The sequence below is a fragment of the Danio rerio genome, chromosome 15, assembly GCF_052040795.2.
Source record: "Danio rerio strain M-AB ecotype USA chromosome 15, GRCz13ab, whole genome shotgun sequence".
In the NCBI taxonomy this organism is placed as follows: domain Eukaryota; kingdom Metazoa; phylum Chordata; class Actinopteri; order Cypriniformes; family Danionidae; genus Danio; species Danio rerio.
In genome coordinates, this window is record NC_141035.1 from 34,349,251 (window position 1) to 34,376,536 (window position 27,286).

At 34.9% G+C, this 27,286-nt stretch overlaps 1 protein-coding gene and 1 long non-coding RNA gene across 13 annotated transcripts in view; one reads left to right on the plus strand and one right to left on the minus strand.

Moving 5' to 3' along the window:
* wdr95 (WD40 repeat domain 95) overlaps positions 1–27,286 on the plus strand; it is a 39,891-nt gene that overhangs the window by 1,319 nt on the left and 11,286 nt on the right. For 2 of the 11 annotated variants that reach the window (XM_087284356.1, XM_087284357.1), the window contains exons 2-16: positions 930–1,095; positions 4,802–4,855; positions 4,948–5,031; positions 5,237–5,302; positions 6,913–7,143; positions 8,044–8,129; positions 8,422–8,514; positions 9,013–9,058; positions 9,136–9,182; positions 9,463–9,580; positions 10,560–10,629; positions 11,288–11,507; positions 20,929–21,034; positions 25,132–25,283; positions 25,417–25,519. In XM_087284356.1, the coding sequence (XP_087140482.1) occupies positions 930–1,095; positions 4,802–4,855; positions 4,948–5,031; positions 5,237–5,302; positions 6,913–7,143; positions 8,044–8,129; positions 8,422–8,514; positions 9,013–9,058; positions 9,136–9,182; positions 9,463–9,580; positions 10,560–10,629; positions 11,288–11,507; positions 20,929–21,034; positions 25,132–25,283; positions 25,417–25,519 (1,642 nt within the window). Of the gene's footprint in view, positions 1–786; positions 1,096–1,920; positions 2,040–4,417; positions 4,582–4,703; positions 4,856–4,947; positions 5,032–5,236; positions 5,303–6,912; positions 7,144–8,043; positions 8,130–8,421; positions 8,515–8,988; positions 9,059–9,135; positions 9,183–9,462; positions 9,581–10,559; positions 10,630–11,287; positions 11,508–20,928; positions 21,035–25,131; positions 25,284–25,416; positions 25,520–27,286 lie in introns of those variants that run through there. The other 9 variants (XM_087284354.1, XM_087284355.1, XM_087284352.1 and 6 more) reach the window with 6 other exon arrangements.
* Positions 16,019–18,839, minus strand: LOC137487767 (uncharacterized). Of its 2 annotated transcripts, XR_015509658.1 has the most exons (7): positions 18,795–18,839; positions 18,161–18,233; positions 17,155–17,212; positions 16,972–17,065; positions 16,691–16,848; positions 16,499–16,595; positions 16,019–16,327 (listed from the first exon to the last, which is right to left on the minus strand). It is a non-coding gene; the product is annotated as an uncharacterized LOC137487767 (long non-coding RNA). The 2 variants fall into 2 exon arrangements; XR_015509659.1 differs by lacking the exon at positions 18,161–18,233.

Here is a 27,286-nt window from a genome sequence, read left to right on the forward strand (position 1 = left end):
TATATATAATATAATAAAATTATTTCACTCTTTTTGAGATGTGTTCTCTAGTGTACAGCTATCTTTATGGGGACTTCCCATAGATCTAATGATTAGCGTATTGTTCAAACTGAATCCCCCTACCCATAACCCCAACCCTTGAAGGAAGCAATCTGCATTCTTACATTTTCTAAATACTCCAGTCTATGTGATCATGAGCCATTTTCCTTATTGGGACCAAAACGTGAAATTCTAGTTCAAACTGTACTAGTATTGCTTTACTTTTTTAGTTGTAAGGAATACAAAGTGCACACACACATGTTGGTATCCGTGGTTTACAGGGACTCTATGTAAATGTACAGGGTGTTTCAAAAAGAATACCACAACTTTGAAAATCGAGAACTCTGCAAAGAAGTTCTTTCTGTTGTCGATTTATGGAAGCTCTGAAGTTTTGAAAACTTTAAGTACTCTTCACATTGATTAATTAGTCATGGTTCCATTATGTTTCTTTGATTAAAAAGAAATTTTCAAAGTTGTGGTATTCCTTTTGAATCACCCTGTATTTTATTTATTAAAACACTTTTTATATGGCCTTATCCCACCCCAGACCCTAAACCCAACTCTCACAAGAAACCCGCCAAAATTTTATTGTCAAAAGACCGTTAAATATGATTTTGAAGCATTTTGAATTACAAGGACATCAGGTGTGTTTTTGTAAACCAAAATAACTATTTCATACTCATGTCATTATACAAAAAACAGTCCTTGTAATCCACCAAAACCAGTAAACACACTAAATAAAATATTCAGTGCACCACGCTTATGCTTTTATTCAGTATCTCAACAGAGTTTGGACAAGTGCATGGAGCTGCTTGCCTGAATCAGAATTGGGGTGCAGAGTACAAACATCAGACTAACAGGGTGTTTTCTTATAATGGATCCATATTCAGCTATTTAGATGCTGCAGAGAGGAGCCAGCAACTTCCGGATTGGCTTGAGAGAGAGCTTTTGAGGGAAGAGCCCAGACGACACTCTTATGCCCTGGGAGATGATGCTAAACTCAACATGCGACAGTTTTACAGAGTGGATCCTGCTGGCTCCCTCTATGAGCTCCAGGTAAAAGTCAAAGGGTCAAGCTTATGAAGCATCTGCTACTTGGCTGAATTTGCCAACAATTATATTCCACCTAGATTGAATGGCAGTTTGCCCTAGAATTATGTTTCACAGGCCAAGGTATGGAAATGAATTGTTTTAATGATAAGAGGAGATTGGGCAGCTGGGTCTGCCTAAATTCATAATATTGCATATGAAATCAAAGTCTTAATATGCTTTCATATAGTATTTTAAAATTTAATGTTAAAGGAATAGTTCATCCAAAATGGTAAATTCTGTCATCATTTACTCTCCCTTTACTTCCCTGTAAAAATTATATGAACAATTAGTCATGAGAGCATATGTTTTTAGTTCATTGTAACTTATTAAACTAAGTTAATATGTTCTTACCTAATTATATAAGTTATGCAAGCAGTTTCAAGTCACTTTAACATAAGTTCAATGGACTCAAAAAGTTAATCTGATTCAGCTTAAAAAATTAAGACAATCAGGATTTTTTTTATACAGTGCTGTCATGAATCTGTTTGAGATTTTTTATTATTATTTTTTTTTTGCTAACGTTAAACTCAAAAAAGTTATTTTGAAAAATGTTGGAAGCCTAACCGTTGACAAAGACTATAGAACACACTTATACTTAAAGGATCTTTGCCGTTGACTTCCATAGTATTTGTTTTCCTGTATAAGTCAATGGTTACATGTTTCTACCATTTTTGAACAGGATGTGTTTAACAGAAAAAAAGAAACTCATAATGGTTTGCAACCACTTAAGGGTGAGTAAATACTTAAATTTTTGGGTGAACTATCCCTTTAACTTATTATGTAACCCCGCCCACTCTCATTAGACCCCGCCTTTGCACAGTTGGAATCTTCTTGTTTTGCATTTTTTAAACTCATTGATCTGACAGAGCCATAAACAGACCCCAGATTGAAAACTACATCAACTTTAGGTATGTTACAGGGTGTGAATTTATCTTTTAATATCTTTTATATTCTCCTAAACATGATAAATTAGTAGACAAGATTAGTTAATTGCAGTTTTTAGGTGCTAGGCTTTTGATATGGAAGTAACTGCCATTTTATCCAATCAACTTCTTAACCTCAAGATGTCAGTAGAGTAGTGGGTTGCTCTTCCCATATTAACTAAACCTTCATTAAATATGCCCAAATCAAATCATGAACTTTCAGCAGCCCTAAATTGCCTAAAATGACATTTTAAATCAAGTACAGAATCCATTCATTCATTAGCTGGATGACCTTTGGATGGGGAGCCATTGCAGGGTAATCTGTCATGACTACTGATTGGACAAATGACAAGTTAGACATGCATTATTTATTTCAACAAAGTGCCTGAACTTGCCCTTAGTAAGCAAATCAATTACTTTTTCCTTATCAAGCCCAAATTTGTTTGCTCTGGAGCTAATTTGCCATCTGACTGCACACTGAAAGAGGCATGAAAGTTATAATCTGTATTTATCAGTGAAAGTGAGCAACTGACTACAAGCCGGGACACTGCTTACATTTTTCAGTATTGTGACAATAGCTCAGCTGTTTCCAGGAAACTGATATGTTCGCTTTGCTGTTTAATGCCATCAGCCTAATGGAAATCCTTATTGCTTTTGTGGCAGATGCAATACTTATTATCAGTTCCTTGGCCAGCTGGGAATGCTAATTTACACATTTTATTTCAGATTTTTATATAGGCCATTTTCAAACAATAAATTGATGTCTGCGGTTGCTTGAAGAAACGTTTGTGTTTGTTCTGTATAACAAAATATAGTCTTGTCTTAATTAATGTTAATTCAAGAATCATAACTTCTATTCGAGTAACACATTCATTTGTTTAATTTTTTTTAATGCTTACATATTTACACTCACCGGCCACTTTATTAGGTACAGTCCAACTGCTAGTTGCACACATTTCTAATCAGCCAATCATATAGCAGTAACTCAATGCAATTAGTCATGTCATGATCAAGACAATCTGCTGCAGTTTGAATTGAGAATCAGAATGGGGAAGAAAGGTGATTTAAGTAACTTTGAAGGTGGCATGGTTGTTGGTGCTAGACAGGCTAGTCTGAGTATTTCATAAACTGCTGATCTACTGGGATTTGCACGCACAACTATCTCTAGGGTTTACAAAGAATAGTCCGAAAAAGTGAAAATATCCAGTGAGCAGCAATTCTGTGAGTGCAAATGCCTTGTTGATGCCAGAGGTCAGAGGAGAATGGCCAGACTGGTTCAAGCTGATAGAAAGCCACAGGAACTCAAATAACAGCTTGTTACAACTGAGTTATGCAGAGGTATCTCTGAACGCACAACAAGTTGAACCTTGAGGTGGATGAGCAACAGCAGCAGAAGACCACACTGGGTGCCAGTTCTGTCAGTTAAGAACTGGAACCTGAGGCTACAATTTGCAAAGGTTCACCAAAATTGGACAATAGAAGTTTGAAAAAAAACGTTGCCTGGTCTGATGAGTCTCGATTTCTGCAATGGTAGAATCAGAATTCGGCATCAACAACATGAAAGCATGGATCCATCCTTCCTTGTATCAATGGTTCAGGCTGATTCTGGGGGTGTAATGGTGTAGGGGATATATTATCGACACAATTTGAGCCCGTTCATATCAATTGAGCATTGGTTCAATGCCACAGCCTACCTGAGTAACGTTCATGACCATGTCCATTTCTTTTCTTCTAAGACACGCCATCTCATAAAGCGTGAATCATCTCAGACTGGTTTCTTGAACATGACAGTTTACTGTACTCAAATGGCCTCAAGATCTCAAGATCTCAATCCAATAGAGCAACTTTGGGATGAAGTAGAACTGGAGATTTGCATTGAGGATACACAGCTGACAAATCTGCAGCAACTGTGATGCTATGATGTCAATATGGACCAAAATATCTGAGGAATATTTCCAGGAGCTTGTTAAATCTTTGCCATGAAGGATTAAGGCAGTTCTGAAGACAAAAGGAGTTCCAACCTAGTAATAGAAAGGTGTACCTAATAAAGTGGCCAGTGAGTGTATTTGGTCAAGAGATAACTTTTGACAATCTGAACTATGAGGGATCAAAAAAGTCTAAAAATACTAAGAAACTTGCCTTTGAAGAAAAAGAGTGAAGTGCAAGCGATCAAAGTTACCAATCAAAATTGACTATAAAAAAAATATTAAATATATAACAGTTAAGCAAAGATTATTTGAGATTTTCCACTTTATTTTATTTTATTATGCATCTTATGTCTGTTTCATAAATTTGAATTCATTTTAAACAGATGACAGAGATTCGATGATTTGGGATGCACGTAACTCCTTGTTTTTCTGCAGACTGATGAAGCAACTTGGTTTTTGATTCACAACATAATTAAAGGGTGTCATGTTTCAGTGAAGCCATTTCAATTGGAAGTGAATTTGTTAATGAAGGGAGCCGAACATGTGACAGCAGCCTGTCGAAAAACCAGCAGCTGTTTCTTTTCTGGCATGCAGGAAAGGTGCCTTTTGATCATCCAACGAATGTCAAACAGCACATGTCAAATTATACTGTTAAAATTAGCATCCAGCATACAGTCACTCATGCTGTGGTGTTCATTCTTGTTAATCCTCTTTCTTGCAGACCTCTGTAGTCTTCAGATAGGGAAACTGCATATTAAATGCATGCTCATACTGCATGTAAAGGGTTTTACTTAAATTACATTTTATTGTCCAACACAGATTGAACAGATGGTGTCCATTAATGACCTAAAACACATTAAACAGGCCTTTGACGTAAGTATTCAAAACATTTACATTTGTGTAAATCTCATTTCATTTATTATTTTGTCAAAAATAGGTTTTCCTAATTCTTTTCCCTTGTGCAGGAGTTTGCAAAGGCTGGCATTGATATGCTGGATTATGCTGAATTTCAAACTGTTATGAGAAGCTGCCCGAGTTTGAAAACAGTTGTAAGTATAGTATTCAGAACTTGCCTTTGAGCAATCTTCTAAAAAAAAAGGAAGATGTTTTAATATTTAATTCTGTGTGTAAAACTACTGAGAGGTTTAGGTATTCATTTTGTAAAACAGATACAGTTAATGAAGGTCCAGTGTCCAAAGTTTTTATTATTAAACACATTTTCTGTCTTACTTTACACATCTTGAAATTTTACAGAAAGATACTCAAATTCAGCATCTATTCATGAAGATCGATTACACCGGCGATGGCAAAATCGAGTGGGTATGAATAATTCACTTTCCCCTTTAAATCTCAGACTTGCTCCATTTGAAGTAGAACCATGGCTTTATTATGAATAAAACCAAAAACACATGGTAATTGTGGTTTAATGGTAACCACATATTTCTATTGTAGTTAAACCATGGTAAACACAAACCACAAGTGACAGTTTTTATCTTAAAGTTGAATATATTAGCTTTCATCTGATGAATGGTTTGATATGATAGAACAATATTTGATCGAAATGAGTGGCCCGGTGGCTCCGTGGTTAGCACTGTCATCTCACAGTAATATGGTCGCTGATTCGAGTGCTGGCTGGGCCAGTTGGCATTTCTGTATGGAGTTTGCATGTTCTCCCCATGTTCATGTTTGTTTCCTCTGGATTCTCTAGTTTCTCTAATAGTCCAAAGACATGCAGTGAATTGGGTAAGCAAAAATTCTCTGTGGTGTGTGAATACAAGAGTGTATGGATGTTTCCCAGTACTGGGTTGCAGCTAGAAGTGCATCCACTGCATAAAAAATATGCTGGATTAGTTGGCGGTTCATTCTGCTGATAAGTGAGGTTTATTTCTAAATTAATTTCGAGAAGATCACGGGCTTATGATTGACCGAGGATGGTCCCGCATTAGCTGTCATATGATTTACCAATTAGACGAATGCAAACACACATAAATAACCAGATATCCTTACCTTAGTCATGTTCGCCTCGAAGAATCCCCCACATCCTCTTTCATAGTTTAATCCAGAACAGGGTGGCATGGTGGCTCAGTGGTTAGCACTGTCACCTTACAGCAAGAAAGTTGCTGATTCGAGTCCTGGCTGGGCCAGTTGTCGTTTCTGTGTTGAGTTTACATGTTCTCCCCGTGCCCGCATGTTTTTTTCCCCGGTTTCATCCCACAGTGCAAAGACATGCAGTATAAGTGAATATAAGTGTTTTAGAACTAAGCATTCACTGCATAGCTATATGCTAGTTGGTGGATCATTCCACTGTTGCAACCCCTAATAACCAAGGAATAGGTAGAGCGAACAAATTCAGGGAAGCTCTCGAGACCTACCTGAGCTTAGACTCCCCTCTTTCCTGATGAGAGCAGCCCCAGGCTCAAAGATCTTCTGAGCTCAGGGCTCTCTCTTATGGGACAGCATGCCAAACACGCTTTATTGTCAATCATCAGCTAAGTGTGAACTCCTGAAATAACGGATATGCCTAAAGAAAATGAGTAAATAAATATTTGGTCAAGATATTAAATATCTAGAGTCTGAGCATTCAAAAAAAGTCTAAAGTGCTTAGCAATCCAAGTTACCAATCAAAATGCTAATATATTTACAGTTGGAAATTTCTAAAATGTATTAATGGAAGATGATCTTCTTTACTTACTGTTCTAATGATTTTTAAAATGTTTACCATGTTCATTTTATTTCTAGCATTTCAAGCTCAAGCTCACTATTTCAGTAGCAATATTTAATGTTTCTAGATTTAATAATTCATTCTCCTTCAGGTTTTACTCAGCAATGTCTACATGGTTACCAGTGGATGTAACTCATAACATTTGCAATGAGATTCTGAATAGATGTCTATTGCAAGTTCTATTTAAGTGTCTCTCTCTTTCTTTTAGCATGAGATCTGCACATATATATTCCTGGAGAACAAAAAGAAGGAAGAAACTGTGCATCGCAGCAAGATGGCAGCTTTTGTGTTGCCAGCTATTGTGAAGTTTCTAAACTGTGGGGAGCCACTTTTGAGAATCCACTTTCCTCCAAATGGCACAGTTGTGACTCTCAGAGAAGATGGGCTTGTTAGCTTCTGGACGCCTAAACTTCATTTGAAGAGCAAGAAGAATTTGTTTGTATGCTACTCTTAACCTATTTAAAAATAATAATGTTTTTTTTAACTTAAAGGTTTACAATGCAAATCCAATTAGAGCCATTTGTTTGGTAAGCAAAGCAAGTCTTTCATATACACTCACCGGCCATTTTATTAAGTACACCTGTCCAACTGCTTGTTAATGCAAGTTTCTAATCAGCCAATCACATGGCAGCAACTCAATGCATTTAGGCATTTAGACATGGTCAAAACAATCTGCTGCAGTTCAAACCGAGCATCAAAAACATTCCCTGGTCTGAGGAGTCTCGATTTCTGCTGCAACATTCTGATAGTAGGGTCAGAATTTGGCATCAACAACATGAAAGCTGATCCATCCTGCCTTGAATAAACGGTTCAGGCTGCTGCTGGTGGTGTAATGGTGTGGGATATGTAATGGTGTGGGATATTTTCTTGCCGCACTTTGAGCCTATTAGTGCTAATTGAGCATCAATGCCACAGACTACTGAATATTGTTGCTGACCATGTACATCCCTTCATGACACTGTACCTAATAAAGTGGCCAGGCGGTGTAATATATCTACTTAAACACAGAAAATAAAACTTTACAAACTGTATTGTTAATAAATCATATAAACATTTTCATATTGATAAAACTACAGAAAGTAATTTAACAACTGAATAAATGTGTGTGTGTGTATATATATATATATATATATATATATATATATATATATATATATATATATATATATATATATATATATATATTTTACACATTCACATAAGTAAATAAATGGGCTAAATGGATCTGCGGATTTTCTGCGTGCAAAGATTATGTGTGGGCCTATGCAATGAGATTCTTAATTTTTTTATTATATCAATTTCATAATTCATTTGAATCTTTTATCTGTTTCTATTCCAGCCTGAACGATCCATCACTAGAAGACCAAACTGGGCTACTGATTTTGTGCTGATGCCAGAGTATAACAAACTGATTATTGCAACTGGGTAAAATACTGCCAAAGTACATGTATTTTTGCATAATAGTCTTCATAATACACATAATCTTCTAGGAAAGAGTTTTGCTCAGGGCGTGCTTTTCCAAATGAAGATGAAGTAGTCAATTTCTGAAGCAACTTACTGTTATTACTGGGACAGTTCCCTTGGAGCAGCCTGAGGATTGCTCTGTTGAAGTGTAGCTTGTAACTTTTTAGTGTTCTTATGAAAGATACTTTTTTTTATATAACAGCCCCAAATGATCACTACTGGTCCAAAAGGCATCGTTTCTTCCATTTTACAGATCCAGAGAACTCCAGTTTTATGAGTTTTCCTCTTTGGAGCCTTGTTGTCAGTTGAGTGCACTGGAAACTGTGCCTTTAAATCTGGATTACTGGTGAGCAGACGCCAAATCAGTACTTTATTTAATTTTATTTGTTTTTTTTAATTTTTTTTTTATTTAATCTTTACCTAAATCACAACGGTAGCTCCCCATCTTTTAAACTAAGCTTAAGTTAATTATAAACTGTATATTTTTAATTCCTCTTCATTTTCTTTATATTTTTAAAAAAGCATTAATTTATTTATTTTATTTTGGAAACAAAATAATGTCATTTGTTTAAATGCAATGCATTTAGGAAACTAAAAAACGTCAAAGCAACGCTTATTACATTAATGCATTTAAATAGTTAACAATAATCTTTATGTATATTTCCTGTAAATAAAACCTGATGTATTTTGTATGCTATATGATCTTCTGTTTGAGGTACAGAAAAGCTAATAAGGGCATGTTGGCTTATGCATTTGTTTTTATTTATTTTGATATGAAATATGTAAGAACAAAAACCTACTTTCTTTGATGATGCTTTAGTAAAAAAAAAGATTGTTTTGTCAGCTCTACTCGTCCAGATGAATGTGTCATTGTATACGGCGATACTGAGGTAAAATGCTGTTCAACACAAATGAATTTCATATAAAACACCGCATTTGATTAACCACAGACTTTTTGGCACTCCAGGGCTGTGTGAACATCCTACTAATGAAATCAATCAGGGAGAAACTGAGGTAAACAAGGGATTTAATAATGCCGTTTTCCATGTGCAGTTTTGTAAAACAAAATCACAAGCGCAAGTCATGCAGACATGACCTAATTTTCATAAAATTATGAATACATTAATTAGATTGGTTCAATTCTCTGCAGAGAGACTATGTGAAAGAAAACTAAAAGACCTTGCTAAAACTGACATGTTTTGTTATCAGTAAGCCTATAACTATAAAGATCTATAGAAATAGCCTTGTATAATATTTCTTGTGTATGGATTTCTAACTTTTATTTATGCCCTAGATTGTGGAAAAGATCACCGCAGGTTGACAACATCCCAAACATAAGCATTGACCATGCTGTTGAATCTCCAGAAGTAACATTTATCCGATGGAAAGTCCACCAAGACTGGGTGTCAAAGGTTAAATATTTTACTATATTTAGATGAGTATACTACTGATTTAAGTGTCTTATCACACCGTTATTGTTCAGTTGCTTTAATGCACTTAAAAACATTGCAATATTTCATATTTTGTTCAAAATACTGATATTACAGGGTGTCTGCGTGGTCTTAAAATGTCCTAAATCTCAAAATCAAAATTTAAGGTCTTAAAAAGTCTTAAATCTACAGAAATATTGTGTTGTAAGCCTTAAATAATTTTTAAACAGGTCTTAATTTTCATGTATAGCTACCCACTCTAGTCAACACCCATTCTAAATAAAACTTTTAACTTTTTATTTAAAAGGTAATTTTTAACTCTGTTTACCATAGTGGTTTAATTATTTTCCTTACAATAACAAGTGTTTAAAAGTAGTCAATACTGCTAAGGACACCTGACGTCTCGGTGACACAGTGGGTAGCACAATCACCTCACAGAAAAAAGAAATAGAAAGTCTCTGGCTCGGGCCTCGGCTGGGTCAGTTGGTGTTTCTAAGTGGAGTTTGCATGTTCTCCCTGTGTTTGCATGGGTTTCCTCCGGGTGCTACGGTTTCCCCCACAAGGACACTGACCTGGACAGATTGTTGTGCATTTAGTTCATTGTAGTTTTAAACATTTGCTGTTTTTTTTTTTTAAGGTTTGTTGGGAAAAAAGTGTATGGATACAAGAATAGAGCTTGCTTGCTTTTACACAATTTTTAAAATATTTTTGCTAATATTTAAAATATTTTATTTTTATTATTAACTTATGATTGTATTACTACATTTATTAAATTGTAATTTAGTTTTTTTGATAGGGAAAATAAAAATCTTTTACATCTGGGCCATTTGAAAATTTTTTTAATGTTTATGAGTATAAAATAACTGTATTATTTAAATATTTATATTGTAATATGTTGATGTTTTAATAGTTTTTTCCTGCTAAAATCAAGGGTAAAATGTAACACTGTTTTTATTTCCAGGTGAAATATTTTGAAAGCATATCTTCCATTGTATCCTCATCAGCCCATGAAGAAACTGCCCTTGTTATAGGTAACATCTTAAAATGTCTAATTTTGCAGTAATTTATTTTGTTTTTTTTTGTTTTTCATTTACTAAGGTCATCCCAACTTTGAAGAAAAGTTAGAAATTATTTGCTAAATTAAAATAAGCTCTGTTTATTTTCCAAACTGACATTATTTCATAACAAGCATGTTGCCCTTCTTGTTATTATATTAAAATAATGAGGATCATAATTAAAAATAATGAGAAATACAAGCAAGCAGAAAACGCAGAACAAACAATGATAATGAGAATAGAGGTCAACATGTGGTTAGCTGATTTAAAACAGTTACAGAAATGCTAAAAATAGGGTTAACTTTATTAGTGCAAATCTGCATTTAAAAGCTGATTTAGGGAGAAATTTAACCTACACATTCAGATTCACACAAGATTATAGCAAGTACTGTGTCCTTATTTCTGAGTGAGTAACTGGGTGAGAGAAAAAAAGAAAGTAGCAGCTCTGTCGTCTTGGATGTTAATGCTAAAGCAGAGATCTGTCAGAACCCTCAATGTGATGAAGCTCTGGTTAAACTCATTTGAATAACACACCGTGACACAGACAGAGGGGGAAAGGGCTATGAAACTGTCAGCTGTGATCGGTTTGAGCAGGAACGTGTGTGTGAATGTTTGACAATCTGTTTTTAATTAGGTTCCATTCATCCATCAACGTATAAACAAGAGCAGATGAGAGGGACGGCAGAAGTGAGTGATGAAAGGTCTACGAAAGTCACACAGAGAGCAACATGCAACCAAACAATCTTTATCGTTCCTAAAGGGGTTACGACTTTTGACCTGTGTAAAAATCTAAATCTTTTGGTCACTGGAGGCATGGACAAGGTGGTACGGATGTGGATTCCTTATGTGCCTAGGTATGCCTTATAATCTCTTATTCTTAATGGTCTTTTGAAAATCTTGATACCGATTGGCTGGAAGGTGCTATAAACTCGGTTAATGCACAGGTTTCAGTGAGATTTGATTAGCGATACAACAGTAGACTTCTCATGGTTCGGTTTGGTTTTTGATTTTAGGTTATGCACAGGACGTCAGATTGACGTTGTACCCCAAAGTCATAGGTTGATGCATTTTAGGTGGAAATGAAAATCGGGACACAACGTCAAACTAACATGTGTCAAACGTCGGACAGATGTTGCATTTGGGTCACTTTCCAATGCAACTTAAACACACCCAATTATCAACATCTAATCATGTTATAGGGCAACGCAGTGGCGCAGTAGGTAGTGTTGTCACCTCACAGCAAGAAGGTCGCTGATTCGAGCCTCGACTGGCTCAGTTGGCATTTCTGTGTGGAGTTTGCATGTTCTCCCTGCGTTCGTGTGGGTTTACTCCGGGTGCTCCGGTTTTCCCCGCAGTCCAAAGACATGCGGTACAGGTGAATAGGGTTGGCTAAATTGTCTGTAGTGTATGAGTGTGTATGAATGTTTCCCAGAGATGGGTTGTGGCTGGAAGAGCATCTGCTGCGTAAAAACATGCTGGATAAGTTGGCGGTTCATTCCCGTGTGCGACCTCAGATTAATAAAGAGCCGAAAAGAAAATGAATAAATAATGATGTTATAGATTAACGTTGTGTGGACGTTACCACTATGACGTCCATCAGACGTTGGTTTTGGGGTGCCATACCTGACGAATAAATGTCAGTATCTGACGTCAATATGATGTTGGCTTAAGATGTTGGCTCAGCATTGGATTATAGTCTCTTATCAACGCAACCTAATAACAACCAAACATCAACGATATTTGACGGTATTACTGGACGTCAAAATAATGTTGTCTGTGGACAATGGCTGGGCATAAAACTTTGGTAATCTGTCTTCAAGACCTAAATCTAACATAATATTAAAACGTCTTATGACATTGTGTGCCTGCTGGGTAATTTGGATATGGTTTGGTATATAATATGGTCAGTAAAAAGCAAAATACAAAACAAAACAAACACAATATAGGAAATATAATACGAAAAAAAACACTTTACAGGTTTTTCATGTACACTGTAATCCCGAATAAGTTGACAAAACTCAAAAAATTTGAGGTAATCAGTTACGTCAAATTTTTTAAGTTATGAAATTATCTATTTTAAGTAAACAGAAACATTAAGTTTTGAGTTTGTTGTACTCATGCAAGACACTTCACCTAACTTAAAATAACCAAGTTACTCAGCTTATACGTTTTAATTGCAATTAACTTAATTGTTTTAATTTTTCCAAACTTTAAATACTTAGTCACCCAGCTCATACATTTTAATACCAATTAACTTAATTGCTTTAATTTCTTTCAACTTTAAATACTTAAATCACCCAGCTCATACATTTTAATAGCAATTAACTTATTTTTAATTATTTATCTCACCTTTACATAATTAGTCACCCAGCTCATACATTTTGATAGCATTTTTTAAAATTAACTTCTCCATCGTCAGTTTCACAAATAAAATTAGCCATTATTTTAATCTTTAAACCCCATAAATCTGTCAAAATAAATCTGTAATTTAAAACACACAGACAATACCATTTTAGACATTTATTGTTAAAGAAAAAATGTCCAACAGTACTTTCAAATTTGTCTCCTATGCAATTACAAATGTCTTAAAACGATAAAAACTATTAGACATAAAGAGATTGAAAATGAACACTATTCTGAAATGAATAAAAATTACCCACAATGTAAATATGATATCAGACATAAGAGCCTCAAGAAAAAACAACTATAAGTTTGATAAAATTTAATAATACATTAATAAGTGTAAAACTTACTCTTAAGGCATTCGTTAAAAAAAATAATAAGTGCACATTCTGTGAAGTGACTCGTTTAGTGTAAACTACACAGAAACTGTATATATATATATATATATCGTTGAAGTCAGAATTATTCGCCCCCATTTATTTTTCCCCCAATTTCTGTTTAACGGAGAGCAGATTATGATTATATATATATATATATATATATATATACACACATATATACATTGTAGCAAAGCAGAGGGAAAACAGCGACACAGTTGGATAAGTTTACAGACAAGTCCCCGGAGGGTGCTTTATTTACAACGTGAATGGGGTGTAAACGGTGCTCTTCTTCAAGGTGAGGTGCTCTGGTGCTCCGGGAAGTAAGTGAAGGACAGTGAGTAGTCGGATGTGGGATCGTCACGAGCTGGAGTCTGCTGTGGAGAGACAGAGACAAGCGTTAGCGCATGGAGCCATTGGGTGAATGAAGCTCATCTTCTCCTTGCGTGGGCTTGGTTTATATGCCTCTCCACTTGATGACGTCCAGCTGTGAACGATCCTGTGTTGATGATGGTCCAGCTGGGTTGAATTAGCGACCAGGGGCCTGTTTCAGAAAGGAGGTTAAGTGAAAACTCAGAGTATTTTAACCCTGAATTGAGAGAAACTCTGGGTTTTCCGTTTCAAAATGGCAGGTTTGTTAAACTCGAGAAAGCAGGGTAAGTCAAGCCTGTTTCTGAAAGAGAGGTAACTTTAACTCAGAGTCAGTTACTGTGGTAACTTACTCTGTGAATCTAACCTGGTCAGAAGCAGGTTTTATTCTCTAAACTCAGAGTTTCTGTCGGTCTCCTCCCCTTTTTTAAAGATGAAGCGGTATTTCTCGCCTTAGCCTTACGTTTCCACCCACCTATTTTTATGCTTATTTTGGATACGTGCATAAAAACGATTGATAAAAACGTCATGATGCACATAACTTTTTAAAATATGCATAAAAAACGCGCATAACTGAGTAGGATAAACTTTTATTTGATAGAAAATTTGCGCATAAACGACGATGGAAACACTTTTACTGAACAAATTACAGCATGTACATTAAAAAAAAAGATCATGATCATATGATAATGAAAATGTGTGTAAATGAACAACCCAGCAGGCTGAGCACACTGTAACACGTCTTAAATATTGTTTTAGTCATTCTAAAATGCCTTAACTGTTTCAGTATTAGTGTATATTATTAATTACCTCCGAGCGTCTGGTGCGTGTCAAGAGTCTCCGCGTCTCATGGCTTCAGACGCCCCCACGTGTTTATTGTGTTTCAGCGTTGTCTTCTGACATCGAGGCGCAAGTACATTAATTAGGCTAAATAAAGAATTAATTGACGCAGCTTCTTCTACCACAGTAAATTCTGCTTTTACTGTTGATATTTGGTGCCAGTTTAATCAGGAAGTGACGATTTTTTTTCTCTTTGACTCGTTGGATGGAATTTTATTCGGATCTTTTATGCAATATTCCAGTTTTGCACATAAACTTATGTAATATATTTGGATGGAAACATAGCTATTGCCTACATTTTAGTCACACACAGAAGAACTGTACGAGAATGGCTTATCCTTTTTTTTTTATAAATAATTAAATTAAATTCACCTTCGATATGCACTGTAACTAGATTAATGGGATTATTATTCTTTCTAAAAATAATTTTTAGTACTGCTTACCTTCTAAATGTTATATTAACCTATATCACTTGATCAATAAAAAGGCAGACACACAAGTGCACTGTTAAATCATTTAAAACTAATAAATGTATAAAAAAAAAGTTCAGAAAAAAATATATAAACGTCACAAATTACATTACTTATTTTATTATACTTAAATATTTAAGTTCTTAAAAAGTGAAATTAGGCATTAACTTGAGCAGCTGTTTTCCACGCTAACTGTCTCTTCTTCACTGATGGCTGCTTATTTTCAAATATATAAGCTCATATTTGCTATAACTTTGCATGAGAACATCAAGTTCAGCCGGAGAAAGAAATGGTGATCTCTTTTATAAGATATTGCCATAGTCACTCGTAATGTCTGCGCTCCATTGATAATGCCTTTTTTGAAGTCACGGTGTGCGCGCTTAACTCTGAGTTGGTCTACTCGAAGTTGATTGACCCAACTCAGATCAGCTATTCTGAAACCGAAAACTCTGAGTTTTTAATCTCTCGGTAAATCAACTCAGAGTTCAAGTTTAAACTCTGAGTTGTTTGAACCTCCTTACTGAAACAGGCCCCAGGGCGACGTGGCATGTGTGCGCTCGTTACAATATATATATATATATATATATATATATATATATTCAGTCTTGGTTGAACTATGATTCTGTCATTTACTTATTCCAAACCTGTTTGAGTTTCTTTCTTCTGTTGAAAAAAAAAAAAAAAGCTGAGACCTGTAACCACCGATTTCCACAGTATTTGTTTTCCTATTAGAAAGTCAGTGGTTACAGGTTGTCAGCTTTACTTAACTTTTGTGTTCAACAGAAGCAAGAAATTCAAGCAGGTTTGGGACAAGTGAAGAGTTAGTAAATGACAGAATTTTACATTTGGACAAACTATCCCTATATATAATTAAATGCATACTTACCAATTAAAGGTAAATAAATGTTTTGAAGTTACTACCCCAGAGACAGTCTTTATTAAGTTAAAAAAAAAAAAAAGCTCTACATCAACTCATTCTTTAAGGTTTCCATGCTACGAGACTTTTTATTTTCCATCATCCATGCCAAGCAAAACTTTTTGCACAAGTTCAAAGTCCTTTACTATATATTATGTGAAGAGCATACATTAATCCATACAAGACAAGAAAGGTCTGGAAGCGTGCTGTGGGTGGTGTCCAATTCATTCTTCAGGACAACAGAGACCCTCAGTGAATGCAGGGCCAATAAAGCATCTTCAGTCAGCAGGATTATCAATCTAAAAATATAATTCAAGGATATTAATGTAAGGACAGTATCAAAATGACTGAGCCAATATTATATGATTCATCAACTATTCGTGATTACAAATATGTTAAGTAAAAGTTTTCAAAACTTTCATCTTTTCATTAAACATGCCTAATTGTGAAAAGAATGAATGAAGTCTTACCATGGTGTTCCTAAAGAATCTTAAAGTCACGCTCACGCAGCAAGACCAAAAGACCTCTGATAACAGTAGTCCGTCATGAACTGACATCATTCAGTTCCTGGAAATCAAGAATCAATTTTTTAAAAATTAAAAAAATAATAATAATTCAAATTATATTTTAATGTATACTTTAACACGTGACCCCAAACATACCTGCTCATCATAAACCTTTAAAAGATTAGCCAGGGTATCTGCTGTCTTGCCAGTTTTGGATGCTGTTTGCCTTAAAATTGTCATCAAATGAAATAGGTGGTGGTCCAGTTTTGCAAAGAATTTGTGGGGAAAATTCTCATTTGTAACATGTTGGTACTCTGCAAACAGCAAAAAGAAACAAGAGAGAATTTCATAAAACAAACCCACACCACAAAATATACAATTCTAGAAAAAATGTATTAATATTATTATTATGTTTCATTTACTTATCTATTTTTTACCTCAGATGAAAACCAGGTATTGATCAGATGTTGAAAGCAGGATCTTCATGTTGTAAATTGAACTCAAGGTCTAGCTGAAGTTTCACTTTCCTTGCTGCAAAAGTATCATTGATAAATACACTGTAATATTTATTTTATCTGGATATGCCAGGCATAGTAGTACAAAATAAATATTTTACCCACCTTTCACATGCCTCCATTTAAGAACCGATCTGTAGTCAGCAACACCCGACCTTCAATTCTGTATGTACACAAAGTCACAGTGTCATTTAGCTGAGAGTGGAAGTAGTACAATTGCCTGATGTCTAACGTTAACCTCCAAAACGGTTAGCAATAGAGCTGATTATCATGTTAGTTGCTTTAATTCGATGAACACAGATTTAATTTAAACAGTATTGAAATTTCTAAAACTGAATAGGACGACAAAGAAATTTAAGGCCTGATTTTAAAAGCTAGAAATAACAAAACTTACCTTATTGTCTAATGATGTAAAAATATATAGACTAAAATATTTTTAAGATATAAATATATTTTAAGCTACAAAATTTGCACATCAGAAAACTGTCTTCTTTAACACGTCTTGAATATTTTGTTTTGTTATTATTTTATTTAATAACATAATTTTGTATTAATGTGTTATAGATATGCATACTTTGTTTTTTAGGCTGTTTATATTCTCTCCAGAGTAGACATTTTAAAAAATAGATTGAAAAAAAAAAAAACTTTTATCATACCTTTAAAATACATTTGACCTAAATGACATTTAAACTCACTTAACTGATCGCATTAATCAGGTAATCATTGATATGCAGAGATGTCGTCTTAAGCGCGAGGAAATAAGTGTTGATCAGTGCTGGTGATTGAGGTAAAGTTAGTTTTATATTTACACATTCAGACTTTCTCCCTAATAATATAATTTCAGAAAGGTAATTTTTGCATATTCTTAATGGTGAAATCATATTAGCAGCCAATGACTTTCAAAGTACAACATTGTTCAGTCAAAAAAAAATAGTGCATTTAGTGTAATGTTGTTTTCATGTCATACTTGCATGTGATTTCAGAACGAATAGACAAAGTACCATGGTAAACAATTTATGGAGCGAGTCACAAGTTGTTACTAAATGAATGTATGAATATAAAACCAACTTTACCTCAATGTGGTAGTGTAAAATGAAGCTCTGCTCTGTACCTGCTCAGGTGAGGAGCGCAGCTTAAATGTTCTCCGTCAGGCTATCCTCATACATGGATCAGCAAGCAACAAGCTGCGTGTGACAGAGTTAAGTTTTGAGACTACGTTTTTGCGCGTCATCAGAAAATACCGTTTAGTGTTTAGGCGGAGATCATTTGAGTTATGATTAACGTTACGTTTCTTGTGCCTTTCGTTTCCGAAGTGCCTACAGATCGCGAAGATAATACCACATTCACAGACTGGATGGAGTTCAGCGCAGCGCCATGACATGCGGTTGTGACAGCGCACGTCTCCATGACAACTTCAGCACAGGCTGAGAAAAGGCATACTCGCGCCAAGATTTAAATTTTTTTGAAAAATGTAATCTGCCGATTTTAAATATTTTTGTCTTTATCACACTCTGTTAAAATTCAGAGTTAACACATTACAACTAACGCTAACATTGCACTGATTCTAACTTTTTAAACAGTAATGTTAACGTTAGTTAGCAACAAGTGAGGCTAAACATGTTTTCTGTAATGTACGACATGTAAACGCACCCTGATTAACTCTACATTACATTGAACTGTTACTGTGATTATATTAATTAAAACATACATTTAATATTTCTTGGATTTGTAAATATTTTACTTACTGTAGTGTGAAGCGAGGCCGATCCGCCATCTTGAAAAAAACGAATGAAGCATGAGCACGTACGTGAACCTGGATGACGTCAGACGCAAAATCACTAGTCTGACAGAATTTGAGTTAATGAAACTTTAAAGAGACATTTTGTATAGATTAAACCCAGCAGAATTGTTCACCTTACTTGAAAGATTAAATTTTTACAAACTCAAAAATAAGAAAAAGTTCTAAATACTCATCAAGGTTAATTAAGATAAACGAATTTTAATGATTTAAGTTAATAGAACTCAACTCAATTAATTAGTTACAGCATTAGGGTTTACAGTGTACCTAACAGAAGTTTTTAGTTAAATCAACTACAAATCTAATCAGATAACAATGCATATAATCTTCACTCTATAAATTAAATAAAGGTTAAGCATTACTGAGCTATGTAGCTATTCATTCAAGAAAAGAATAAATGAAATAATTTTATTTAGTTGTTTGATCAATATTAAAAACAAAGACAACAGGAATGAGATGTATTTACTTTATGATGCAGATGAGAAAGTTACAGAGAACACGATTTCCCAAATGTTTACATTCCAAGGCATAACCGATTGAATGCTCAAAGTCAGATAGATGGATAATTCTTCTTCTTCTTCGGCCTTAGTCCCTTATGGTTGCGGGGTCGGCTCTTTGGAACAAGTACTCCATTTAGACTTGTCCATATGATAACAAATTTTTTTACACCTTCCTGCTGGCCTGTCGTCTGTCATCCTCATACACTATGGACAATTTAGCCTACCCAATTCACCTGCAGCATGTCTTTGGACTGTGGGGGAAACCGGAGCACCCGGAGGAAACCCACGCAAATGAACATGCAAATGCCAACTGAGCCAAGGTTCGAACCAGCGACCCAGCGACCTTCTTGCTGTGAGGCGACAGCACTACCTACAGTGCTACTGCTTCACCCAGATAGATGGATCAATTTAATTATTGATTGTAAATCACCTGAGTCTTAGGCTGCATTTACACTGCAGATCTTGATGTGCAAGTCCGATTTTGTAACTGTATCTGATTTTTTTTGATGACCTGCTCACATCATCTTTTAAATGTGACTCCGATCCGGTTGTCTGCATTTACACTGCACACTGCAAAGGCTCAATGGCCAGGAAAAAAATAGCGGGCACTGACTACCAGCTGATAATAAAAGAGCACAGTTTTCTCCATTCCTGTTTTTAATGTGTTCACAGGGTTTAATTATTTGTAAAATTCTTTTTGACAAGTTGTTATACTTTAGTTTATGACAGAAAAGTTCTCATGTTGCTATCTTCTTTAAATCTAGGCATTTTAAACCAGTAGGCATCTTAATGTAATGTCTGTGGCATGATTTGTCCAATTCTATATTTTCTACTTACATGTACATGGACCATATCCGATCTATATGGGATCTATATTCTCCCCACATGGGAGAAAAAAAATCGGAATTGAGTTACTTGAACCATGCAGTGTAAATGCAGTCTTATTGTTGAGAAGCAAGACCTAATTTGCACGTCATGACCTTCATCCAGCTTTTAAGATGAGGCAGTTCTCAAATCTCCCGTGTGAGTCCCACATGGCTCATGCTCTGACATATGGCTCATATCATTTTCACCTGAAAGCATCTTCTTCTTTAGTTCTTACTGATGGGGGATTTACTTGCAGGGAGCTTTGTTTCAACAGATAGAAATACATTCTAACACACACAGAGCCAGTTCAGAGACTAATTAAAGGAATACGGGAAATGCAAAGTCAAGTTATTAATTTTATTGCAAAACCCAAAAAACAAAAAACAAAACGCAATATCCATATCCATATTGAACCATGGAGGTTGTGCAGAACGATTTAATATTATACAATAAATGTAATTGCAGCATCCATAGTTTTGATCACAGTTCGAAATGAATGCGCCTCACATCTTCCATGTGAATAAATTGAAAATGCCCCATATCCCTTACTTTTCATTCCGAAGTGGTATCTCTCTGATATCACAAAGAGATTTTAACCTTCTCTGATCTTTATTGTTTGAAATGCATACAGACAACAATACTATGCATACAATACTATGCGATCAAATACTGATGTTCAATACTGGCTAGTAATTTTACATTTTGAAATGGCAGAAATCCAACAGGGATTTTGAAAGGTCACTCCGCCCCTGTTGCCTACGTCTGTGTCACGTCAGAGAATGGACACATTTACTCAGTGTCCACAGACAACACTGCAAAGGTGAGGGATTCATTCATTACTCAAAATCCTAAAAATCCCATAATGCCAAAGTCTTTCAAAGACTTTATTTTGATGGTGCCTATTGCACATTTTGTTGACTAAAAGCTGCATTTCAACTACATGCCAATTACTTCTCATTTGAGTATTAGAAGACTGCTTATTATCTGTTGAGACTGCTCCTTCAGTTAACTGACTATAGGAAACTTTGCAAGTACAAGATAATTAACAATAACCCTACCCTAACCCCAACCCCAACCCCAACCCAACAGTCTACTTGTAATCTAATGAGAATTAGTTGGCATGTAGATCCAATGTAACTTAAATTCAACAAAATGCATTAAAGGGACAATCAAAATAAAGTCATACAGTGTCTTGATATAAAAATGTTACCAAATGTTATTAATGAAAACATTTATGACCTAATAATGAATACTGACATATATGTATAAAGTCAACTGCAGCCATTTGTCTTTTTGATTATCTCATTCTTATATTGTTCTTTACTCAAATGACTTTTCACTTGTTTTATCAAGAAAAAGCAGAAATGCTGTTATTGAGGTGGTACCCTTTTAAAAGTTACAGAGGTGTCCCTTTTTAAAAAGCTATGAAAGCTTTTGTACAGAGGTTGTAATCAAAAAGATTTTTTAAGTGTGTCTATTACTTATATAACTTTTATCAGTATAATGAAATTTATCTTTTTCAAATAATATATATTAAAATAATGGTCTAAAATTTGGATTTTTGTCAGTGTTAGTTGTATGTATAAGTATGTGTTGTTTTATTTTTGTCTCTTTTAAAAGGGTACCGCCACTATGGCAGCTTTTGTACCTTCTTTATCAAAGAGGCTGAACACAAAAGGAGATTTTTTTAAAAAGGTGTCTTTATTACTCTTTTCAGTATAATGAAAGTTAATGGCTTGTCCAGCTCTATGGCTCTAAAAAGCACCACCAATGGCCCATATAATTCATGAACTGTATTCAAAGTCTTTTTAAACCAGAAATCATTAAATCCACACAATCTTTCCTTAATGCATTCATGGGAAAAGTAACATTACTAGGATGTGAATTTAAAACTTGGCAAATGGGGGTGACAATTGACTGTGGCAGGTAATGCGTGTCAATACACTGGCCAGTTTGGCACGTTATGATTCATATATAATGTTCTGCCACTTTGCATGTAATTGCTATCCAGCATCCTAAATTAGAGACTCAAATTTAGTAAAACATTACATAAAGAGGGTCGTACACTGAGAGAAAAGACATGTTTTTAAAATCTGAACATAGTACAGATGTGAATGGTGAATGATAGCTGAGATACATGAGACACAGTGCTTCTGATATTTTTGATACTTTGGTGTTTGATAGTAGAACATCTGAAGGGTCAGTAAATAAAAAAATAGCTAAATTAGCCGGTTAGCGAGAAAGTTAATTTCAAACCATGTCTAATGTAGTCAAAGTTTAAGTTTAACAACCTAAATCAATCTCTGACATACTATTTTGTTGGGGAAAAAGAGCACATGAAATGTACAGAATAAGCATATTTTTTGATCATTCCATATCCTGTACAAATAATAAAAAAAAGTGATTTATTTTTATTTTTAATTTTATTACTTTGGTTTAACAACTGTTAAAAGATTTTTTTGCATTATTTTACAGATGCGTAATCTTCTCCAAATAATATATTTTAGAATAATGGTCTATTTTGTTTTTTATTTTTTTGTTTAGTGTTAGTCATATATAAATATGTTATGTTGTTTTGTGTGTATGTCTGTGTATTTTAAGACTAAGATAGGCTTAAGATTGTAATTAAAATGATGTGGGCATGACAAAAGAGATGGAGTTCAACATGCATCTTTATTTAGTGAATGGTCAGGTAGGCAAAACAGGAGCAAAACATTAATAGGCAATCCAAAAAGATTAGTCCAAGAAACAGGCAAAGGTAGGGGCAGACAGAAAACTATGACAATCCAAAAACAGTCCAAGAATCAAAAAACTAGAGAGAGCAAAACATGGAGGCAAGGAACATGAAACAATACTGAGCAAGGAATGAACGTGTCTGTGGTGTTTAAATAGTTCAAGTAAACAGTAAAGATGATCTGCAGCTGTGTATGTGAATTTAAAAGGTGATTTAAAACTGAGTGCCATGATGGGATTTGTAGTTCGGTAAAATGGCAGATGTGTATTCTTTAGTGTATAGTGTGTATTCACCACACACCAGCGATGATTGGGAGCCCATGATGGGTAAGAGTCATTGAAGGGAATTTGGCCAGGACACCGAGGCTACACCCCCACTCTTTATGAGAAGTGCTATGGGATTTTTAATTACCATAGAGAGTCAGGACCTCAGTTTAATGTCTCATCCGAAAGACGGCCCTCACTGACAGTATAGTGTCCCCTTCACTATATTGGGACATTAGGACACATACAGACCGCAGGTTGAGCACCCCCTGCTGGCCTCACTAAAACCACTTCCAACAGCAACCTAGTTTTTCCATGTGGTCCCCCATCCAGGTACTGACCAAACTTAGCTTTGCTGATGCCGTGTTCAGACTGCATGATTTTAGCTCTGATTTTGAGTCGCCGATGGATTTTGAGAAATTGCCAACAAATGCCTGAAATCACAGACAAATCGGTACTTGTTCACGTGAGTGAACTATCAAGGACACTATCTGAGAGAATCGCAGATGAGTCGCCGACACGCGTGAGATATTTGGCATGCTAAATATATGGAGCTGTCGGCAATTCAAATTATGCTTTGTGAAATGTGTTCTGATTGAAAATAACATCCGCAATCACCTAAGCACTCATTTTCAGTTTATTTGGACCCAAGAAATGGAGGAAAAACAAGTGGAAATTTGGCAGGAGCACCCGTGTCTGTTTGTGTCATGTAAGCAATATCACAACTGGGTCAAAAAGTAAAAGTTGAGAAGAGATTGCTAATTCTCTTTAAAAGCCATGCGAGCAACACAAGTATCTAAAGCTAAAGCCTTCTTTTTCCCGTTATAATAACAAAATATATATTACGTGAACTCCATGTCACTACTCATGTTTGTTTGTGAGACATAGTTTAGACAAAGTTGTCTGTGATTCTTCATATTTTAAAGTCATGCAGTGTGAACTCTCTTGTCGCCGATCCATCCTACATTGCAAACACAGCACAGACAGAACGCTAACCCAGATAGTTATGCAGTGTGAAAACATCTGTGGCACTACTACTTTGAAAAGCATGCAGTCTGAACTCTCCATTAGCTTCAGCAAATAACCAGCTTTGGGATGCAGGGTGATATGGCATCTTAACAGTAATATATTACTTTTAAAAGTAACTTTACCAAATAATACAGTATATGACCCATGTCAGAACCATAAAAAGAATGGAAAACTGTAGCAAGTGAATGCAAGATGCAAAACTTTCAAAGCCATGGGCACATACACACTTTTCAGGGGCTCTAGAATAAAAAGCAGTATACACATGGAAATCACACACAAATGTTTCAGTGCTGCCATAAATTTTAAGCAATAACTGAACATTTTGGTTTGGCAGTAAACTATAAAACATTCTTTAAAACTACTTCTATAAAACTACAAAACTTCTTTCTGCACTTTTTTCAATAGAGAACACTTTAATAAGCTGTTTATTCAAAATAATAGAATGAAAGGATGGGGGCAGGATCTGCACACACTTTTATAGGTCACAATTATAGGGAAATCTGACCCTGTTTACAGATTCAGACGTAGTACAGTTGTAAACAGCCCACTATAGAGAATAAAAAAATGTAAAAAATTCAAATTCGGTCTGTTCATTACTCAAAGCTAGTACAAACCCACTGTTATAACATTTCTTAGTTGCTTTTGAATCCTTTTGGAGGAACATCTATCGCCAGTCCTCATTTAATGTTTATTATTTTGAAAACAGCAGGCATGGACATTGTTAGAAATTCTCCTTTTGTGGTTCATGTTAGAAAGAAGGTCAAATAAGCTTGGAACAACATAAGAGTGAGTAAATGAATATTACAGTGAAATATTTCTTTAATCAAAAGAACAGAGGGGTGCAACATAAATATGAAAACGTATGATTTTTTTATCATGCTTTTTTTTCAGATATGGCATATAAAGGACCAGACGTGTCTGTTTACTGCACATCCAAATTCAAGTCAAATCAAGGGAGAACTGTCTGCATGCATCTACTCTTCAGCAGCGAAAGGGCTCTACATTGCCTCAGATTCAATCGCTTTACTTTCCCTTAAGACAAAGTACATATCTTGGATGTTATATTTATATCTTGTTAAGAGCATCAGTTTGCCATAAAGGCATTATGATATATTTAGTTAGAATTGTTATAATGCAGTTATTATCCATTCTCTTTCTATGTTCCATCTGTTGTAGACCACAGCCTAAAGGCATTCAGATTGTGTCCCATAAAGAGCCTGTGTTGTGCTGCGGATACAGTGAGCAGTTTAGGCAGGTGGTGAGCTGCTCTGAGGGCTCGGTGAGTGCTTTTAAGGATGCAGATTTTCAGTTCCTTATGGTCATTGCTTGACCTTCAAATGTTCAATTAAATTCAATTCAATTCAATTCAGCTTTATTTGTATAGCGCTTTTACAATGTAGATTGTGTCAAAGCAGCTTCACATAAATGGTCATAGTAACAGGAACAGTGTGGTTCAGGTTTTAGTGTTTAAGTTCAGTTCAGTTCATGTGAATGTAGTTATAGCGCATACTGTAGATACAACCGAGATTGTCATTTTTCATAATTCCTAATTGGCAGCAAGTTTAAAAACATGTAATTTTATATTTCATTAAATTAACATTTGATCAGTTGATCAGTCTTCTTGCTTAAAATGTAAATTTTCCTTTCCAAAATTGTAAAACATAGGCCTTAAACTTGATTCCTGGAGGGCCACAGCTCTGCACAGTTTTGCTCCAACTCTAATCAAACACAGCTGATCCAAATAATCAAGATGCTCAAGACTATTAGACACTATTAGGTGTAAACCGTGCATGCATAGAACTAATCGCAGTTAAACACAGGCGAAGGTTTCACCAATCTTAACCCTGTATTGAAAGAGTGAACAGTTATAAATATTTGGCCATGTGGCTTGATAAATGATTGGGTTTTAATTTTCATATCGAAAATCTCGTAAAGTAGCTCAGATCTAAATTGGGTTTTATTTTTTGTATTAAGAAGTGGCTTCCTTTCGCAGCAAGAAAAATAATCATCCAAAAGCTGTTTCCTTTCAGTGATAGATTATGGAGATTATGGAAACCTGTCATTAATTTTAAAAAAAATTGGACAGTATATTTCATGCTGCAATATGATTTGTGATGAATGCATTTTCACGTAACATTTAATGTACTTTGTACATAATGGTTGGTTGGTTTTCTCTGCGCCAAAGGAGAAAAGTGCATATGCTTTTATTCAGTGCTATACAGTAGGTATTATTGGGTAAATTGCCATTTTACTGTATATTTCTAAACTTTTATCGCATTATACTTATTTATAGTACACAAAGTTCTTATAAATTACATTCAACTGTTCCTAGATCATATACAGAGTTTGGTAAAACAGCATTTTCCTCCTTTGGCCCTACATTATGGAATGAAATGCAGAGTGTTTTCATGTTAGAAACAATTTTGCTAATATTTTTACAATACTTTTGAAGTCTTACCTGGAAGAATCATGTGAATGTTTTGTATAAATTTTAATATGTGATATTTTATGTGTGTCTAATGTTGAATTTAAAACTTTTTGTGCTGCCATTTTGGCCAGGCCCCCCTGGTAGAAGAGATTTCTAGAGAATTGGAAGAGAATTCCTTGTAAAATAAACAAATAATAAAATAAAATAAAACTAGTAACGCTGTACTCTTTGTATTTTAGTTTGAAGCAAAATGTTTGATAATCATAAAATTTTCTTTAAACTTCAGTATCATTAAAATATGTAAGTCTTAAAGGATTTGTTTATCCAAAAATTATTATTAATTAACTTATTAACTTATTATTATTACTAATTACTAATTACTCATCCCATGTTGTTCCAATCTCCGAGACCTTTGTTCATCCTCAAAACAAATATTAAAAATTAAGATATTGTAGAATAAATTTGAAAGCTATCTGACCCTCCAAGGACACCAAGACGTTCAAGAAGTCAAAGTCCAAACAAGAAATCAAAAGCTGTCAAAACATCCCTGTTTTGTGAATTCAGTAGTTCAACAGTAATCATACAACGTTTAAAAAACTGTAAATATGACTGTACAGT